A 21,484-nucleotide genomic window follows, 5' to 3' on the forward strand; every position below is an offset into this window, starting at 1 on the left:
CCATCAAACACGTGTCAAGTTCCTGGTGCCAAAAAAATTCTTAAACAAATGTTTTAGTTTTCTAATTTGGGACCTGATGGGTTTTTGTGTGTGGAGAAAACAGACAAGAAATTCAAAACCTTGCGTCATTTCCTCCTTGTACATCAATAAACAATAACCTTTATTGTGTGGATGCAGGGATACATAGTACACAGATTATTTTAAAATAATTACATAAAATACACTTTGAGAGGATGTAAATATTTATATTCCCTGACAAAAGCTTAAAATATAATGGCGACTAAATTGTTGATTCATATATTAAAATGGTGAGCAAATTTAATTGTTATTCATTAAAAAAATAACTTGTACAGGCATATTTACACTTACTATCAATTATGTTTAAATGGCAGGAATCCAGATGTAACCTTTTGCCTGGATTGACTTTTTAAAAAGCCCCCTATGAACAAATTATCTAAAAACTCATCTCTGCTTATCAGCCCCAGAGAATTCTTGCAGGGACGTAAAAACCTACTCAAATGTCAAATAGAGGCGGTTTCAGACCTGCTGCTGGGTGTGTGGAGCCAATAAAAAGAGGGAGGATGAGGCTCTACAGCTGTTGGCTAACACAGAGGAGGACAGGTGCGTCAAAGGTAAGACACTCAGCTGCTCAGGAAAATTGCACACAGCTGCAGCAGAAAGGTCTTGCTTTAATTAACTGCAACAGAGTTGATATTTAACTTTAATGCTGCTTTCAATGTGGAATCTACTTTTTAAAAAATGTAAATTTAGTAAACTTACGATTTTCTTTTTTTTTGCCCAGCATTTAATGTTTTTTTTCTTTCTTTTTTTAAAATTTAGATGAACTGGTTTGTAGCTGCCTTTGCTGTGTGTGCCCTTGTGCCCGGCGTCCACTGTGCCTCAGACTCTGTCGGTAGGTATTATTAATATTATTATTGTTATCTTTAGTGAGTCTTACAATAAACAAAGCATTTCTATGTATCATGAATAAATAAATAAATAACTGAACTCTTTTCTTCCTACAGCCTGGTGTTATGATCAGGCAAGCTGCAGTGAGTAACCCTCTTTCTCTACAAGCCGACATCCCTGTCTCAGCTGCTGCTCCTCTGCAAATACTCAAATACTTGTTTATTTTTACAGATGACGCTCAATGGCCAGTGATTGCTGCTGAGTTTTGCAATGGCACTCGACAGTCACCCATTAACATAGTTTCAGCATCTGCCAAAGGTGACTCCAACCTGGTTGAATTCACTTTTCGTAACTTCAGCAGCACCTCCGCCCTGAAAAAGATCAAAAACACAGGCAAGACAGGTGAGTAGTGGGTGTGGACAGAAACCCTCTTAAATTGGACTAGATTTTTCTATTACATTGCCCTCTCACTACACAAGAACTGGGTTAGTCATCTTTTACCCTGCAAGTCACTGCACTGGTCTCAAGACATTTCTTCAGTTTTTTTTTTAAAACCCTCTTTCAGTCAAAGTTACTCTTGCGAGCCATGTTGGGATCTCAGGAGGAGGCCTGTCCGAGTCTTATGACAGCCTGCAGTTCCACTTGCACTGGGGTAATGGCAGCAGTGTTCCTGGATCTGAGCACACTGTGAATGGGAAGCGATATCCCATGGAGGTATAGTGCACAGTTTTCATTTCATGTTAAGCAATGAATTGGGTGTTTCTACATTAAAAATAATTTACTCCACTCCCGCAGTTGCACATTGTTAACAGCAAGTCATCCTTGAATGGGAACACGACTCTAGCTGTTGCGGACTCCACAGGACTTGCTGCTCTTGGTTTCTTCATTGAGGTCAGAATTTGAAATGAAATAATTTAAATATCAGTGGTGGACTAAAGCTGTCTGAGGGGCAGGGGTAAAAGAATATATAAAGGGCCCCTGATACATTTATTAGGTACACATCAGCAGCAATTGTTTGGTTAAAGAGCTACATCCCCAATTATGATTAACATTTTATAGGGTTATTCAGAACATAAAGAAAATTAGTTACTATAATATTCATTTTTCAAACCTCTCTAATACAATTTAGATGGAATGGAAAGTCTTGTCAGAAAAGTGAGATGCAAGAATGGTGAATTAAAAGCTGCCTCTAGCTGCTTTTTGAAGATTGCTTTGTATTTTCTTCAATTTTCTCTCATTTTGGCATTCTGTAATCACTGGGTACCACACTACAAATCTAAGCTTCCACAAGTACAAGTTATACCAAGGATTAAAAAAGGGATGTAAATGCATTTTGAATAACGAATACTGTAATTTATTTATGCCAGAGCCCCTTGAAGCATACTTTGTATTAAGCAGTGTACACTTTTTTTTCTTTTCTAGGAAATGTCAGGTAATGCAACTGGCCAACCTGAAAGCTGGAAAAATCTGACCTCTTACCTGACCAGCATCACAGAAAAAGGTAAGATGGTGTTAACTTTTTTCCAAATTTAGCTGAGAATTTGATATTTTGGAATCCCTATAGTGCATCAGCTACAGTTCCTTCAGTGGTCATGTTTCTGTCCTCAGACCAGAGCGCTACAATTGCAGCTGGGTTTTCTCTGGATGATCTCCTTGTTGGAGTGGATCGCTCGAAGTATTATCGCTACCTTGGCTCCTTGACAACCCCCAATTGCAATGAGGCTGTGGTTTGGACTGTGTTTAAGGACACAATTAAAGTCAGCAAAGATTTGGTGAGTTTTTCTGGCACAACTATTTTTCATATTAACTAAAATGGCAAGTATGACGAACACATATGGTATAGCGGCTAACTCGCTCCATGTCTCATCTCCAGATTGACCTCTTCAGCACAACAGTACGCATCTCCAACAGCACATCGCATTTAATGACCAATGTCTACAGAAATGTCCAGGCAGCCCAGTCAGTCACAACACAAGCTAAGAGCTCAGTCTCTTCCACCTGCTACTCTCTAGGGCTGATGACCCTGAGCATTGCACTGGGGCTGAGGACTTAGAGGCACAAAAGGAAAAAGCATTGTTGTGGTATCTCGGCAATTTGCACTGCAGATAAACATGTTGGTAATAAGAATACGCCTTTGTCATTCATCCACCTTTTCTACATGATTAATATGACTTTTAGACATCTCCAAATTGTTGTTAATCAAATGTACCTGTATGCACTGAATACTACACGTCAATAAACATGATGATGGTTGACTTTGCTCTAATGTCAGGCAGTGTTTTCAGGAGAGTGATTAGCTAAAATGAATTATTTATCCATAAACTGTAATTTACCTGTTTGTGTATGCTTGCATTATTTGCATACTAACTTTGTTCCGCACAAGAAGTTTTCCTTTTGTTGGTAGCACAGCTCTTGGCTTTGTGTTGAAGTGCCTAGAAGAAGGGTACATCCTTGCACTGGGTTTACTGATTACTTGTACTAATGGTCATGTAGAAATCATCAATATAACCTGATAACCTAATATAACCTATTCTACCAATAGTTTTTGCAGAATATGGTAGTTTTTAGATTTTATTTTTTATTTTATTTTTTTAAGTGCCTCATTAGCATTTTATTTATGCTCATACCCTGACTTGTACATCAGTGTACTCAAGATACTCATTGCCAAACTGAACACCCAACATGAAACCTGTGCTACCTCTTTCAGTTGGTGTAATGAAGGATTGTCACTCAGTTGAATGAACACCATTATTTATCAGTGATGTATATTATATTTATACCTTTTTGGTCCTGTGTTGCACTTGAGCATGAAACAGAACTGTGAAACCAATCTTGTTAAATGTCAAATAAAATAAGTAAGTCAATTACTCTTTTCCTGCACTCCTTGTTTTATTCTAATGTAGAACAAATAAACTTAAAACATGTTTTTAAATTAATATTGTAAAATATCAGAATTTTAACCCCTATTGTTGCACTTGTACCCAACCTGAGCCACTTGAAACCTGGCTTTGAGTGCCTGCCCTTATAGTTCAGATTACATAAAGGCCTGCTTTACTGATCAAAGTGGTATACTTTAGCTCAAAGGTCCAAGCTGCTTTGTGTATTTGTACCTGATGCCAATTATTCCTCATCATTTTTTGACCTGTGCCATTTACACCACATCTTAACATTTACCTTCAGGAACTGAATAAATATTCCTGTGCAAACTTCCTTGTATATTTTGAATGTGCTATGAACAATAGATTTCAATGGTTGACTAGATGCATTATTAGTGATGTGTTCCAAGTAAATGAAGAGGTTTGCATAAGTTGCAGTGAAGTACACACCTGTGCATCAGTCTACTTTATTTACCACTGAATTAGAGTTTTACATATGTTTAAATAGGTTTATGTGTAACCTGCTTTTGATTTTGAGTTATCAGAGCTGCTTACTGTAAATCGGAGCAGCTTGTTCTCATATCGAACCATTTGAGGAGAGTCTGAACCAACATATGAAGCAAGAGTAAGGAGAAATGCACACTAGTTCATCAGGCTAAGTGACATATGACAGACATTCTTGTCATTGTGCTTTACTTCCACTTTGTTAGTGACCAGCTGCAACACTCATGACTTGATTTCACTGAGATAAGCATGTCATAGCACAGGAGGGGAGTTGCTGTTGAAGATACAAATCTAGGCCGAGACATAGGGAACAATTACTGGAGACTGACCAGCATGTGCTGTAAGGATCCGCACATCATGTGAGTCATAGTCATAGTCATGCATCATATACGTGCATAGCAAGAATACCACTTCAGCCTGACAGAGGTGAGATGACAAGATATTTTTTTAAGCTTAAGAAGTTACAGTAGCCAGTTGTAGATAATAGGAACAAAAGATACACAAACACAAAAGACAAACTAAGATTAAGAATTTTTTTATGATGATATTTTCAAAGAGTCACTTAGAAATTGTTACATTTTGATGATTGCTTAACTACATCTGGCCTGACCTGAGAAAAACATGTCAATCAAACTCCCCAAACCCTGTTAACTGGAAGCAAAGAAACATTTACATAACAGTGAAGTATTGGTAAAAAAATGTTATCTTAGGGAATGTGTTAAGCTGCCCTGCAGACAGATCTGCAGGAGGAATCCTCCCCAAACTACATTACATCTGAGGAGCTTACCTGCATTTCAAAAGCATTACAGTGACAGACTGACCCTATACTTAAAAACATTCAAGTATTCAAGAAAACATTCTACATTCATTCACATACCCTTCTGATCATTTCACAAAACACAGTGTACAGTTTTTATTTACCACTAAAGCAAAGACATAAACAAATCTTCTCCGGATTCTAAGAAATGACCTTTGATAAGGACATTGCTAGACTGCAATTTAGTATGTTCATGTTGCCTGTTGGGATACTTACTGTCCTAACATTCAGTAAGGCGGTTGTATAAGGCTTCATTGTGAGGGAGTAGCCAGAGTGCTGTACTTCAGTGTTGAATTTCCATACATTCTCCTATAGGGGTTCCCTGTAATCCAATACTTACTCTAGACAAAGGAGGGCTGTAATTCTAGCAGGGTGGAGGCAGGATGAAGAGTAATATGTTCGGATCAGGAAACGTATTTACAATAACATAGGATTTTTGTTCAAATATAGGGCAAAGGTTTAACACCAGTATGTAATTGCTGTGGGCCGGCTCATATGGAGTCAACATATCTGATATGTAACTTGGACCTAGACTTAGACGTGCTTTAAAGGTGATCAGTAAAATCTTAAAATCAATTCTGAAATGAACAGGGAGCCATTGGAGAAAAGCCAGGATTGGGGTGATGTGATGTAGTCTGTTAAAACCAGTAAGAAGCCTATCTGCTGCGTTCTGAACTAGTTGGAGGTGAGAATGACAGATAAAACAAAGATCAGGACAAGCCAGCTGCTTCTTAGACATGAAGATGAATCCTTCAGGTCGCAGGTGCACTTTGGGCACCCAGGATTGCCTTGTGGGGGGGTTGGAGGAGGAGCTGGACATCTGAGCCAGAATACACCGGTGGATTTAGGAGTGAGAGGACCTTCATTCAGTCTTCCGTTCTTCTGCAACCAGAACACGTTGTCCTTGAAGAAGTAGGCATCTCCTAAAGAGCAACAGCAGCAGTCATCCTTTAGTCTTTTTCATCCCATGTTGAGTAAAACATCAGCCTATCATTTCCAGTATAGAGATACTTTTTAACTCCACTAGGGGGAACTAATGGACTTTTTACTTCATTACATTTGATCTGATAACTAATGAGGCATATTGCATTCACTTGAGAAAAATAAAAAGCTCAGTTTTTCTGAATTAATGAGATAATTTTCCTGTTTTTCTGAATTTTAAAAAACTGTTTTTCTGAATTAAAGATATAATTTTCCTGTTTTTCTGAATTAAGAAGATCATTTCCTCTGTTTTTCTGAATAGTTTTTCCAGTTTTTATCTTCCTGTTTTTCTGAATTAAATATATAATATCCCTGTTTTTCTGAATAATTTTTCCTGTTTTTTCTGAATAATTTTTCCTGTTTTCCTGAATAAATGAGATAGTTTTTTCCCCCATTTTTTCCATGGAGCACTAAACAAGCAGACCATGTGCTTCAATTAAATCAAGCTCTCAAGAAGGGAGTGAAAGCGTCTGTTGTTTTAAATTATCTCGTTAATTCAGAAAAACAGGAAAAAATATCCAGGAAAACAGGAAAAAATATCTCATTAATTCAGAAAAAGACTGGAAAAATTATTCAGAAAACTGGAAAATGACCTCATTAATTCAGAAAAACAGCATTTTTATTTTTTTCCCAAGTGAACATAATACACTTCCGTAAATAACTATAGTTCCTATTTCAAATTAAAATACTGCTTATATGTTAATGAATCAATAATAACACAATGATATAATTTAAACACTATAACACCTTGAAAGGGGATATTCCGCATAATTAATTATTGTAGTTTTTGTACTTCTAATACATTTAGATAATAATACTCATATTGTGTTATTGCCATTTATACTTAAAGGTAAACAAACAAACAAAAGTTGTGTTTACACTCAGACAGCAAAATAACATCAAATCAACAGCAGAATGTGAATCACTACACATGTGTTCCCACATGTTTACCTGTGCATTCTGTTAATATCAGAAATCAAAATTTAAAGCTGGAGTGTGGGACTTTTGTCACCTCCTTCTGGCAATAAGAGTAATTACCAAAAAAACTGTCAACACGTGCTTACTGCATTTTGCTATCAGAATTATATCCATTCGGCCCAAAAACAAGTTAGCAGGAGGCTAACTTGGAGTTAGCCCTATAACTCTTGGCTGGCAGAAGTCTCTATGTGCATGCCCTGCCCATACAGCATGCAAATTATGCATTCATTCAGTCAATGTAAGAATGTCAAAATAGGCACCAGATTTAAAAACTCTGAATACACTGAAATACAGAGAGATACATCTTAATCAGTATTGTGTGAACTGTTTGGCAAGGGCTTGAATGTAATAGATGTATGTATGAAGTATGTATGTAAATTCTAATCTGCAGGTTTACAGATGACATGTCATTTGATATTTATTTGATGTGGCCATTTCTGTGCAGATAAAGTATGTGTACTCTCTATTTACTCAAGGTGCTCATGGCTTTTAAATGTAATAACATAGCAAGGTATTATTCCCGCCAGATAGTAGATTCATGGTGGTTAAACATCTTATCCTGACATTGATCAGTTGTTTTGTGTTGCTTACATGCCTTTAAGTCACTTGTGTATCACTGTTGAAAAATGTCACGGCTCTAAACAATCCTCTCTGTTGCCTTCTGATTTATCTATTACTGATGTCAGAAACGTATCACATATTTATCCAACATTACCTTTCCAGCTGATGATGTCATCGACCTGGGTGGGCACTCCTACCCAGAGGCTGATGTTGCGTGGGTAGTCTGGCTCCAGCTGCCGGGTCACCTGTCCATCTTTACGGCTCTCGTCGAACCTCCAAAATTCATCGCCGCTGAACAGGTAGGTCTTGCCGTTATGTGCCCAGATGAAGGCTGCGTCCACCCTTTCCACTGGAACCCCACTCTTTCTAATCATTCCCCAATCAGAGAGGGGGCGCGGGTAACCGTCCATGGCCATTGTGTCACGGAAGACCCAGTACTGAGATCCTGACAGATGGAAGAAATTTGCTTGTGCGAGTTAGGCTCAAACAGAAGTTTGTAATTTTTACACATTTTTACCATAACTTTGTCATGATGGTTCACAGGTTTAGTATGAAAAGTAATAACTTGTTTATTATAGATTTTTATTTTAACATTTTTAATGTATTATTTTTGCTGAGGAGGCCTCACACAACCATGTCTCCAGGGGATTGAGTCTGTGTTTTTTGGTCTGGATTGTTTATTCTTTCTGTTCAAATCAAATCTTAGTGTTAGGCAACAATATTCTCTCACTAGTCCAAAGAAATCTACTCCGTCTCTCTTGTAAAAACTTTATCTCTGTGTCTGCTGATGGTATTATTAGTTTGATGATGCTTTAGTTCTCAAAACCACAGCCTTCAAAATAATAATGCATCAGCACAGGATGTTGCTTCTCACCGATGAAGAAGATGATACGGCTGTCACTCTTCCTCTCATACACAGCATCAACCTTGTTTGTTCCCGGTGGGAGGCCTAACCAGAAGTTTTTGATCTGAGCTGGCTTGTTGGAGAGCAAAGACCCATCTTGCTTTGTCCTCCAGAACTGTGCACCTTTCAAAAAAAAAAGGAAAAAAAGAGTGAACATGTCACCAACATGTGTGTGACTGTACATTCAATAGATGTTGAGAAAAAGGATCACATATAAAACACCAGTGAATTCTGAATATCTTTAAGCAGTTCAGACAATTACACATATTTGGGAGTCTACATAATCCCACACATTATTCTGTTTTGAGCATCACAGATAGTGTTTCCTTACCTTTAAAAAAGAAGACCTCTCCCCTGATATTGGCCACTGCATCAAAACCTCCCTGACAGCGCTCGGGGAATGTGGGGTCAGACCTGGGACAGAAGAAGTTTTGTCAAAAAATTTGCTGAAATTGTATTTTCATGGGATGTATGATAGAGTTTCACTAGAGGGTGCAACAGGCCAAACTGTCACAATGAGGATCACTCAGAAGGCCTTTAATGGCATCCACTGGTCTTAAATTAATTCTTATCACTCATTTGTCCCTTTTAAAGTGAGTGCTTCAATGTGATTCAGACTTTGTATCGAATGGATGATGTGCAAGTTTTATGACCCTGTTTGCTCTGGCTCAACTCACAACTTTGTTGGTTTTGGTGGAGGTGGACTGGGCAGACGGGGGATGTCAGGATCATCACCACCTGGTGACCGGCCATCCTTCACACCTGAAACGAAATGGAAAAAGCAGATAATGTTGAAGAGGTGGTGAAAGCAGATGACAACATAGAGCAAATTGTACAAACATCCTTTCTCAGCAATCAGGGGATTTTTCACAGGGAAGGAAGTAACTGTGTGAAACAAAAACAGGCCTACACTAAGGCTGCGGTTGCATGACATCACCTTCACACTTATTGACCAAATTAATACATTATTTAATTCAAGGGCAGGTTTTGCCGCTTCATTTGGAAAAGTGGAAAATAAACCGTTATATTGTTGTTGTTGTTCTTTTAAATCAAGAAACCTTAACCAAGAAACATTTCCTACTAGTTATGGCCAACACTTTTCTATTTTACAGCTCAGTGAATCAAGTCATGTGAAAATTCTGGACAGGATAAACTTGATCCAGTCTGAAATATCTCAACAATGAGTGGATGGATTGGCATGAAACAAAATGACAAAATTACTTTTGGTGTATAACTAAATTCCTGCAAAACTAAGTGCAAGTTAGCAAATGTTAGCATGCTACTGTAGCACTTTAAACTGAGATTGTAAACCTGCTTAATACTGCCTGCTAAACATCAGCATGTCAATGTAGTCACTTTTAGCATTTAGCTCAAAGCACCACTGTGTCTACTGGAAGTACAATCTTACAGAGCTGCTAGCATGGCTGTAGTCTCATTTCCCCACATATTTAATAAACTGAGAACAAGTCCAACCACAGCAACACAATGTACAACAACCAAAATATACAATGAGCCATTTTAAGTCCCACAGAGGAGTTAACAGTTGTGCAACTGCCCTCCTGTTTCCTCAAGTTTCATCATTCAAGACACACATTAAAAACACACAACACATACTGTAAGTGTGATCTTATACAGGTCACAGACATCAGTTTGAGATGTACTTTATGATCCAAAACACAGTTAGTGCGACTGTTCACTGACCGTAAAGCTGCTGAATGGCCAGTCTGTCATCCAGATACAACTTGAATTGGTTCATGTTTTCAGCACCCTGGTAGTATGGCCTCATGATGGATTGGTCAGCGGAGGAATGGCCCAGGCCCAGCGCGTGACCAAACTCGTGCACTGCAACTGCGAATAAGTCGGTGCCTCCGTTGGAATCTTAGGAAGTGTGAAACAAGTGTTACTGAGTCGCATCAACAACTAAATTGGGGTTTTGATGTTCAGTATGCAGATATATTTTCTGCTTTTCTCACTGACAACACAAGTGCATTAGATGAGAACTGTTCTACTACAGATCACTATATTGTCATACATTTCTGAGGCTGACTATAACACATTTCTTATGAACAGGTTCTCCAGCCATCATTCATCCATCCACCATGATTACAATCAGTAAATACCTCCATAGCTCCATTTCTCATCATCATCAAAGTGTGTGTCACCCGCCAGTTCACCCCCGCTGGGGAAGAAGGCGTGGGCCAGGGTGCCACCCTCTCCGTCAAAAGGGTACCCATCGTCATGCATCAAGCTGGAAAAAGACACTCTGATATCTCCATTGTCACTCAGCTGACGGAAATTCAGGGGGGCCGCGTCACTCCAGGCTTTGAAGGCGTAAAACAGGATGCTGTTCACCAAGTCTTTATTCATGGGTGATTTGGTAGGTGACCCAAGGACGCTGCAAACAGAAGTATATTTTGTATTAAAAGAAAGTTGTAGATGCAGATGTTGATGACGCTGTTCATTTTCTGTGAGGTTTTTTGTTTTTACCCTTTGTTACCCTTTTTGTTTTATGTTGATAACAAATATGTGATTTAAATTCATAGCATTTCCTGTTGTCTCCCAACAGGGAACGCTACCCATGAAGAAAGCCTCAAATGAGGCTGGAGTAACACTGTGTGTATCCTTGTGATAAGAAAATCCACCTTTTTTCTCTTCTTCTCTAACAATGGATTATGGTAGGATTTTATGAATTAAGAAAGTTGATATATTAAAAGTAAATAGTGTGATTCTATTCTTTTTTGTTTTGTTTGTTTTTTCGTGAACATTTTGTAAAGAAATATTTTTTTCTTTAAAGTGCAACTGAAATTAATCTGCCTTTTTTTGTCTACCACATCATACATATCTGCTCTGTAAAAATGTATCCTGTTCTCCTCTAAGAAAAAATACTGAAACCAAAACCTGATTTCATGATCGTGCTACCTAATCAGCTTACATGACTGTTCTTATGTAAATAATGCAAATCAAATTTTGTATTAAGCCACAACAAAGAAAAACTGTCAGCAATACTTTTTTTAGAAACATGTTGACGTTATGTCTGATTGCAAAGAGTGATGATAAAATGTGATGTCAGTTGGACTTTAAGACATTACAGGAAACACACCTCCATGTGAGATCTGTCTTGTGCCACTTGAGGCCTGTAAGGGCATATCGTTTCCTCCTCCTCCTTTTCAGCATGTCCTCACCCCCAATAATATCAGGGAGAGAGCATCGTGGCTTAGTCATGAGTTCCAAAGTGTCAGTGTCTGGAAGAGAAGGGGGGTTACACACTGTAAGTTGAAACAAAAGAGCAGATTTCAGAAAGTTTGGGTGCTCATGTGACACAGGACATAATGCTGTAAATAATGACTTGACAGATTCAAGATGAAAAGCTACCAAGAAGTCCCGTTTCTTGGAGACCACCAAATCTCTGCATGACACGAATGGCTTTCTCAATCCCATCTTTGGTTTGAAGCCTACTGGTACGTGGATCAGGATGAGGAAGGTACCCATATCTGCTCAACCAATCCTGGATGCGACACAAAATCCCCAGAGGAAGTTGAGAAATATTTCCCAATAATCATAACCACAGCACAAGATGTACGTACATTCATGAGAAAAACATGTGTATTTCCTTATTTCCATTAATTACACTAAACACTTTGAGGAAGTCATTTTTAAGATTGTGGTAAATACTGATACAAATTTTCCACATATGACCAGTCAGACCCCCACAATACAATGTTGGCCTTTTGCTCTCATTAATATTACATGAGTCTGTCCTTGTTAAGCGAGTTGCTTGATGGATTTGAGTCTGTGTACCATTTGCTGTCACAATAATGATACAAACAATGCAAAACACAATGATAAACTCATTGATCTGATGTGCTGTTTTTCATATTGAGTTTTGTCAATAGTCATCTCTGTCTCAGACATGACACACCCGTCTTTCTATGCCGTTAACTCTCAATATAGTGTGGGTTTCTGTGGGTTTTTTATGCTGAAAAAATCTCCACCCTACACAAGGAAGTTTAATTTTAGTCCCTACATTATATTTCCAACAAGTAAAAAGATATATGTCTTATTTTCAAGTAAAACAATCATAAATTTTTTAATGTATCTGAACCCTCATCATTCTACTGATGCACACTTGACGTGATGATTTAGAGTAACAAGGGAAATGTTACACTTTTTGTTATACACATGACACACTGATGCTCTTACATGTGTGTAAAAAACAAATTCAAATTCAGAGTTTTCATAATTGTGCTTTTGTTTTTTATTTAAAATATTACATTATTACTGCAAACTGAAATCAACCAAAATCAGTTAACTAAACACATTGTTCGTACTTTTTTCAATGCAAAAAATAATTATATTTAGGGTTAATTTATATTTATTAAAAAATGACAAAACATTGATGTTCTGTTTAATGAGTCATCATGAGTCATCTGGAAACTGTTTATGCAAAACAACCATCATCTTTGAATATCATTTGCTCTATTTGACACCCTGCTCATATCATTCATAAGATATGTGTATGCAAACATTCACATATAAATATAAGAGCACATCAACAGGTATGCAATGTGATTTAAAAAAAAAAAAAACTGCTGATGGTTTGGAGAAATCATCCTCAATTAGTGTTTAAATATTTGTGATTAAAATGACATGATTAGGATTTTATAGTAGGAGGCATTATTGACCCAGAGGTTAAACAAATGAGTGATACAGACTAGCCTCATGCCTTAGACTGAGTTTAAGCAAAAATGCTAATTTTTACAAATACAAAATTACACAATATGATATCATGTCAATATTACACTAAATCACGCGTTAATATAGCCTATAATCAAATGTCAGATAAAGACCAGCGACACATGTTTAAAACTTTTAGCAAAACTACATTTTAACTCTTTAAGCCAACTCACCAGAGCTGTACTGTACTGGTCAGGCACTGCTGATGTGATTTCTGTTAAAGTCAAGATCATCCACAGCAGAAGACCCAACTCCATTCCAGTTGCTGCACAAAAAACAAACAAAAAAAAACCGATCCCATTATTATCCGGACGGTAATTGTTTGGAGTAACCCTTAACGTTTCTTGTTTCTTATTGCTTTTTTCTTATTATCCCAAAGCCAAGATAACGGAGACAGAACTCACCGTTGTTGCTCCTCCTAAGCGTCTGTCTGCTCTCTTGAGACTAGGCAGGGCTGATCGATCAGTTATCTCTCTCTCTCTCTCTCTCTCTCTCTCTGACTCAGTGATGAGCAAGACAGGTCAGACGATCCCTCCCCCCAACAGTCTGTATTGGATCGTCTCTCCCTCACTTGAGCGGAGATTAAAAGAAGGCTACTGAAGTTGCTCTGAAGAATGAATCAATGTCTTCATTTCTAAATAGTTGATAGTCTTCCTGATCGATTTAACAGCTAGAAGACAAAGCAAGTGCCATAATGAGCCATTTTTAAAATGGATGTAGCCTATTACACATAAGACTGTCAACTGTTGACAAATATATATATATATACAGTACCAGTCAAAAGTTACATAATGAGAAAGTGTGTCCAAACCTTTGTCTGGTACTGTATACATATAAGACGTTTGTACATTATCAAAAGTCTTTGGGTGTAATTACTTTATACAAAAAGAAAAAAACGGGCGCGCGGGTGGTCGAGTGGTTAACGCGCATGCCATATATGCAGCCGACCCGGTTCGAATCCCAATCGGAGGTCCTTTGCTGCATGTCACACCCCCCTCTCTCTCCCCCATGTTTGCTGTCGGCCTACTGCTAAATAAAGGCGTCTATGCCAACAAAATCTTAAAAAAAGGGACAAAACTGCAGTCATTGTTGTACTAACGATGGTGAAGTTATGAGGGGGAAATGGGACAGAAAAGTACGAGTTTAAAGGAAAGTTGACAGTGTCAGGATGTGAAAAATTGGTAAGAGATATAGAGACTAAGGCGATAGTATAAGTCAGAAAAAGTTGAAGAAAGATGGACATGTCCAAGCTAAAGGGTGGTTAGCATTCGCACAAAATAGATAGAAAGGAATGGAAAAGGAAAAAGCAAAGAAAGACAAAAAGGAGTATGAGGGCAGGATGGAGCCTGTTTTGTTTTGTTTTGTTTCACACACCCACACATATGTGCACACACAAAAAGAAGAAGAACCAGGTATGGAAATTTTAAGCCTTGTAAAAGCAGAATTAGCTACTATTAGAATTACAGTATTGGATGAAGAGACAAATCAAAAACTGAGACACTCTTTTGTACTGTCCAGCTGTTGCCCTATACATCTGCTCGGTCAAGATTTAAGGGTAAAACTTAGATTTCAGACCCCATCAACGACAGTATCCTTTAAAACCTGAAGCTGAAAAAGTAATTGAACCAATAGTGAAGGACCTATTGAAAGCAGGCATCATAATTGAATGTCCAGACTCGCCATGTAATAGGCCTCTACTCCAAGTTAAAAAGGCCGCCCCGTCTACAGGGTGGCGCATGTTACAAGATTTACAGACTGTAAACAAAGCCATAGGTACATAGTACCTAGGGCACCTACAGTACCAGACCCACACACTCTGCTGAATGAGCTAAGGCCAGAACAAAAATATTTCACTGTAGTAGATTTAGCCAATGCATTCTTTTCTGTACCAGTAGAAAAGGAAAGCCAATTTTGGTTCGCTTTCACCTGGTGATAAAAACTGTACCACCTTACATTATATGTTACCTAAGGTCCCCGAAACTAGAAAAAACACTGTATTTTACTCCCTACAAAGGGAATTACACCTGCTTTGCACAATATCAGGGGACAGAAGTGGGAATACTCCCATGGTGTGAGACCACCACCAATGTCACAAGTAACACTGGTGAATATAAGTCAATCTAGTATTTTTTTGGAATAAAACCTTTGATGATTGATCGTCTCAGAGTCCTATGTCAATAGTTTGGTAATTTGAACCTAACAAAATAATTTGTCAGCGAAGTATAATTTTGTAATTTTGAGGGTAATCGTGTATGTTAAACATGATTTTTAGTTTAAAGAATGCATTCAAATTAAAGTGAAAGGTGAATTAAAGTTCAGTTTTATTTTATTTTAATTTTGTACTTACAGTGTTGGCATTGTATTATTAGGACTACCATATTTGTCATGATGAAAAAAACTGCAACAGCGGAAAAAATAAAGCCTGAAAGGTAGCTCTCATTTTCCACAAGAGCCGTTTAGCTGGTGTTATTCAACATAAAGTACTTGTAATACATTTGAGGGAAGTTGATGACGCTGCATTAAGCTGGAGTGCACTGGCATCTCGCATCGCAACATAGAGCCCCATTAGTTTGTGTGTCTGTGTGTTTATTCTCTCTGCAAAGCATCACTGGTATTATCTTTCAGTCTCCCTCCCTCCATCCCTTCCTTCCTACCCATCCTCCTCCTCTCCCATCTTTAATTTCTGTCTATTCTCCAGGGCCCCCAGTGAGTCATGCCATTAGCACAAAATGCTGTCCTGCTAATGGTCTAATGCTCATGTCCACTTCATGTCGCTGCACCAGTGGAAAACATATATGTCTTTTAGCTGCTCAGGATTTAGTCATGGTGATTATGATGAACACTCCATTTATGCTGTTGCCATTTTATAAGACAATTTGAGAGTTGGTTTGAATTTTTTCACTCCACCATCGGGACCCTCACATATGGCTGAGGCCTGCTCCAGAGAGCGGGGCTATTAAACTCTGGATATAACCATAGAATCTGACTTGACTTAACATGAGATGGGAAACACTGAACCCATTTTTTTAGAGTTTTTCTGCAGCTGATGAAAGCAGAGAAACCTAACCAAAACATTGAGATTGCAAGATGTAAAACCAAAACAATGGCTCACTAAACTCTGTTTCCCAGTTACCATGACAATGATGATGATGATTATTTTAAATTTAAGTTGAATTAACACCAAACAATTTTTCACACAGGCTTTCATATTGGATAAAAGGGCAAAATGCATTTTATTGGGGTAACAGTGATGGTTTTGTAAGAATCACATATCAATGTGGAATTATTATGGCTATAGAACTGAAATTTACTGAATTTACCAACTACTGACACAGAGTCCCATCAAGGAAGGTGTCAATAGTCCGCAGGCTATTAGTCCAGACTGATTTTCCATGCCGATAGTAGTTTGTTCTATTGATACATATGCACAATTTTAACAGGAGGGGAACATTATTTGAGGGGGTAACAGACTTCAACACAACACCTGATCTCATTTTTTATCATCACATTGAGGTTTTTAGTGCCATTGAACAGTCCTTCATCCTGCTGTTTCAACCTGACCACCATGACCTTTCCCTAACCCTAACCAGGTAGTTTTTGTGCCTAAATTGAACCATTTTAACCCAAAGCACAGGAAGGATTGGCAACTACTGACACAGAGGAATCATTTTCTTTAACCTCAAACCACACTTATGTCGGTGAATAAAATGTAATATAAGACCACAAATGACAACCTTTGAATTTATATTTATTACACACAGTTTTATTTTCATTAAAGGGATCCAAGGCCTTCACAAAAGGGTTGACTCTTGGTAGCTATACAGTACTAACACAGCACACACAACAACAGAAACAACACAGAGGACTTATGTGAACAAGTGAAAAGACAAATAAATAAGAGCTTAAAGACATTTCATAGGAGATTAAACTGAGATGCATCAACAAAAACAATAGTAAGAGGAAAGTGAGCAGAGGGTCAAACCCTGCAAAGTACAGTAACAGTTTTGTACAATTCTTGATTCATTTCTCTAAGTAGCTGATTGTCTAGCGGCTTAGTTTGGTCATGCAAAGTTGATAATGTTGCTGCTGCTACTGTTGCGATAATTTCACAGTTTTACCTCTACTGTACCTCCGGCTTTGATTGTCAGTCTTTGAAGTGCTTGCAGGCAGCCTCTTTTTGTTTGGTGTGTAATGATGCACGATTTTCACTGGCTTTAATGATCAAAATCACTGCTGATTCAGTTGATAATGAGCCCAAAAAAGGACAAAAATGTTTCAGATGGAATTGCTTTTGTCTTTTTGATTGATTAGCTAAAAAGCAAGTCTTTGTATATATAAAATAGAAATGATATTGTATTGCTTTACTGTAATTGTTAGTAAAGAATACCTGTAATACCTGTAAATCTGTAATATGTGAATGTTTAGCGTATAGTGTCTGACAGATCTGATATGGTGCATCCTCAATGATGTATTTTGACAATGGAAATTTGTGCTTTGAGAATGATTTGAGTCCACAACATGCTACATTCTTCCCTCCAATAACATTTGACAATAATCCAGTTATCTTCATCATACACAGATGTCTGTACAAAAATATGCAGTATCAGTCTCAGTGTAATGTTGCTGGCAGGATAGGCAGGATTTACACAGTTTGTTTTGGGGTTTTTTATGATAAATTTTTGGTTTTAGTAAAAGTGATTGCCATAAGCAAGTCTAAAATTTTCACAGTAGTTTACAGCCTCACACAGCTTTTGCTCAGGGAACAAGCTTCCTATCATAATATCATCAAGCTGCTCAAGTAAGAAGAAACTGTGGTTACACTTCACAATACAGACATTTTGCTGGCATTTACTTAGTACCATTGAATCATTTAAAGTGTGGTATAAACTTCAAAGTTACAGTTTGTAAAGCTGCCTTTAGATGGACTTAAACATTTTCAGGTTTATCAGCTGAGAGCTAATATTAACTTCATGGCAAACCTTCAGATGTGTCTGCAATACAAACTTCAAAGCAGTCCCATTAACCTTTATGAATTCAATTTTTTAAACTTATTTTTATAGGTTTAGACAAGTAAGTCAAACAGGCAGCTATCAAGTCTGGTATCAGTTTTTAAAATCCTGTTAACACTGAATAGATTTGATTTAATGGTATGCTTTTTTTCATTATGTAAGTAAACGCTAAAAGGTTTGATGCAATAAAATGTGTTGAAACTTTCGAAGGATATGTGTTAAATGCTGCATCTACAGGCAGTCTAACCTAAACCCTGACTTTAGCCTGATCCTAATCCTGACTATTCTTATCCTAAATAAACCTTAAACTGATCCTAATTCTCATCATGAGCTCAGCTCTATTCCTATCCATAACAAAAAAAAACCTGAAAAAAAAGTGCAATCTGATGATACTAAGCAAATACCAGTATGACTAGAGTACTGTCAAGTGCAACCAAAGCTGCTCTTGACTGAATTTGTAAACATTTAATGCATATCGGGGTCTGCATATTATCTAGCCCCCTCTACACGTAGCTCAGTCCTGTGCTTCCTTAAGTGTGCCCCCATATTGACACTTGACACTTTTTTTTTTTTTTTAATAATTTTACATGCCCTTGTTTTCCTTCCACTTTTGTTATGCTGACTGGCAGCAATTGTCTGTTGTTCACTGTAATCTGGCCCAGTATTGACCCAGGTTCTGACTCATGCTCTGCTGCTCACTTCCTGGAACCTGCACCGGTACCGAAACGCCAGGTGATATGAGCCCTGGGTTGGGTTAGAAAAGACAGAGTGTGTTAGTCAGTCGGTGGCTGAATTTATCCCAAACCCAAATTGACCTGAGAGACACCCACCGGTGTTAGAGTTGGCCGAGGACGGAGTCTGCAGATGAGGGGAGGAGTACGCTGATGAGTCAAAGCTGCGTGGGGCAGAGGGAGATGGAGGTAACATGCAGGAGTAGGATGAGGCTGACTGTGGAGGAATAGACTGAGGGTAAACAGGAAGAGGGGCACAGGGGTGGAGGAACGAAGGATAGAAAAGTGTTGGTTAGTATCACACACTCAAAAAACTATATTATCATTATTATCTTAGAAAAACTGTTCTTAAGCTGTATACAGTCATTAGTATTCATTGAATAATACACTGTAGAACATTTTCTACAATAGAAGCACTGTGATGTGTAGTATTGTCAGCATGGCTTCAGTTGAACCACATGGAGGTGCTAGAGGAGTGCAGTATGACGTAAGAAGTAGGACAGCAAGATCAACAGCAGCCCACATTCTCTAATAATACACATCTACCACATGGAAGACCAGCCGCTATTTTGTGGATCCAAATAAAGAATAAAGAATTACTAACACAACAAACAAAAATGTGTCTATTTTCCTGCTGCTGTTGAGACAATTTGAGATAATTTGGTATAATGTGCATGATACTGTAAGTATTCTTCCATTGTAAAGGAAGTGGAAAGTCTTTCTGGTGAGCTAAGTGTTCTTTCAAATCTTGATAAAACAGCTTTTTCAGCTGCTGCCTCTCTTAAAAATGCATCCAGAATCCTGAAAACCATTTAGCTTTCATATTGATTTATTTACTTCACTACTACACTACTATCACCCTCACTCAATGGCTGTACGGTCCAGCAGATTGTTTGTGTTTAGCCCACAGTGTAGAGTCAACACTGAAACTGACCCAACTAAAAAAGGCTGATGAGGAATCTGTTTGATAAACTAAAGACAGTGTTATAAAGAGCCAGAAACAACAGTGCATCTTCAGTTTCTGATACTGGGTGCTCTGCTTAAAAGCATACAGTCTTAAAGAAGCAATAAAAGGCGTCACCCCATCAAAAACGATGTATTTAAGTCTTTAGTGTGACGACCTGTTTAATTTCGATTACCAATAAAGATCCTTTGCGTTGACAAACAGAATAAGATGGTCACTTTTTTGCTTCTTCAAGAAAGTCAAAATCATTGTTTAGCTCACTGTTTAATTCACATATTTTCCAATTTGCTTTTGATTTTCTTTCCACTTCTTCTGTAGGTTAAATTCAGGTAACCTTGCTTTATCATTATTGTTGCAATTATTAACTTATTTATTATTATAATTATGATAACATAATAATAATCCCATCATTATGTAATAATCATAATAATGATAATAATGATCATAATGATCATCATTTGTGAAAAATTATTACAATTACTGTAGAAGTTGCTGTTTATTCATATCTATAATTATTTATTTATGTATTTATGATCATACTTTTAGACCCTTAACATAACAGAGCTATAAAACAGGTTCTGCTCTGAGACGATGACCTGCTTTGCTAAAGTTTGGAAGGTGCTGATGAATGATAAATGATGAATATCCAACCTGGACTCCAGATGAGAAAACTGACAAGGAGCTGTAGCTGGGCAGGGACGACTCAGCCTGACTCAACATGGACCCTGGAGAGAGACACACACACACACACACACACACACACACACACACACACACACACACACACACACACACACACACACACACACACACACACACATTTACACACACATTTACACACATCATGTGATGGGAATAGCTACTTCTCGCAGTGGAAATGTTGTAATATAGATGTGCTCTAATGGAGAAACTCTAATGGTTTCCCTACCTGCAAATATCAAGCATGGGAGCTCTTAGGTTTGTAATTATGAGCTAGTAATATAGTTCTGTTGCTAAATATAGAAATCAAGTATTATATGAATAAACAGACTGTACTGACAAGTTGTAATCATGACTCATTGTAAGCTTTCAGTTTAAATAGTACAGAGTGACCCAGATTATATTGATCCTGTGTTCACCTGAACTGCTGCCGTGCTGCTGATGATAGACAGATGTGTTGAAGGAGGTGGTCAGCGGGGCTTGGCTCTGTGAACAGGAAGTCACACCTCCTGACCTCCTTTGGTTACGCAGCTTCTCCTCCCTCCTCCACTTGGCTCTTCTGTTTGAGAACCACACCTGTCAATCAAAGAGTTGCGTCAGGCCTGTTTATCATGTAGCGGTATATACTCATAGAGGAGAAAACAAACACCACTGCATGCTGTCACTGGTGGAGCATCAGGGTCTTAATAGCTGAAATGTGCTTGTACCTGTATCCTGGCCTCCGGTAAATCAATCTTGTTTGCCAATCTCTCCCTCGCAAAGACATCTGGGTAATGTGTCCTTTCAAACTCTGTGGAAGATATTAACTAATGTCAAA

The 21,484-nt window shown here is 37.9% G+C and overlaps 2 protein-coding genes across 2 annotated transcripts in view; one reads left to right on the plus strand and one right to left on the minus strand.

Moving 5' to 3' along the window:
* The first annotated feature begins 840 nt into the window (after window positions 1-840).
* On the plus strand, window positions 841-2,962 carry LOC134003630 (carbonic anhydrase 4-like). Its single transcript, XM_062442886.1, has 8 exons — window positions 841-913; window positions 1,026-1,052; window positions 1,141-1,311; window positions 1,475-1,623; window positions 1,705-1,800; window positions 2,332-2,410; window positions 2,518-2,681; window positions 2,783-2,962. Exons 1-8 carry the CDS (start codon window positions 841-843, stop codon window positions 2,960-2,962), a joined length of 939 nt encoding a protein of 312 aa, XP_062298870.1.
* A 2,787-nt stretch (window positions 2,963-5,749) lies between these two features.
* mmp25b (matrix metallopeptidase 25b) overlaps window positions 5,750-21,484 on the minus strand; it is a 17,996-nt gene continuing 2,261 nt past the window's right edge. Inside the window, exons 3-16 of the mRNA XM_062442664.1 lie at window positions 21,375-21,457; window positions 21,087-21,243; window positions 20,620-20,693; window positions 19,104-19,236; window positions 13,438-13,529; window positions 11,903-12,035; window positions 11,631-11,772; window positions 10,651-10,925; window positions 10,232-10,408; window positions 9,208-9,292; window positions 8,862-8,944; window positions 8,501-8,653; window positions 7,781-8,071; window positions 5,750-6,029 (exon numbers count right to left, since the gene is read on the minus strand). Coding sequence (XP_062298648.1) covers window positions 5,782-6,029; window positions 7,781-8,071; window positions 8,501-8,653; window positions 8,862-8,944; window positions 9,208-9,292; window positions 10,232-10,408; window positions 10,651-10,925; window positions 11,631-11,772; window positions 11,903-12,035; window positions 13,438-13,529; window positions 19,104-19,236; window positions 20,620-20,693; window positions 21,087-21,243; window positions 21,375-21,457 — 2,126 coding nt within the window. The 3' untranslated portion in view covers window positions 5,750-5,781. The remainder of the gene's footprint in view (window positions 6,030-7,780; window positions 8,072-8,500; window positions 8,654-8,861; window positions 8,945-9,207; window positions 9,293-10,231; window positions 10,409-10,650; window positions 10,926-11,630; window positions 11,773-11,902; window positions 12,036-13,437; window positions 13,530-19,103; window positions 19,237-20,619; window positions 20,694-21,086; window positions 21,244-21,374; window positions 21,458-21,484) is intronic.

This window comes from Scomber scombrus, chromosome 21, assembly GCF_963691925.1.
Source record: "Scomber scombrus chromosome 21, fScoSco1.1, whole genome shotgun sequence".
In the NCBI taxonomy this organism is placed as follows: Eukaryota; Metazoa; Chordata; class Actinopteri; order Scombriformes; family Scombridae; genus Scomber; species Scomber scombrus.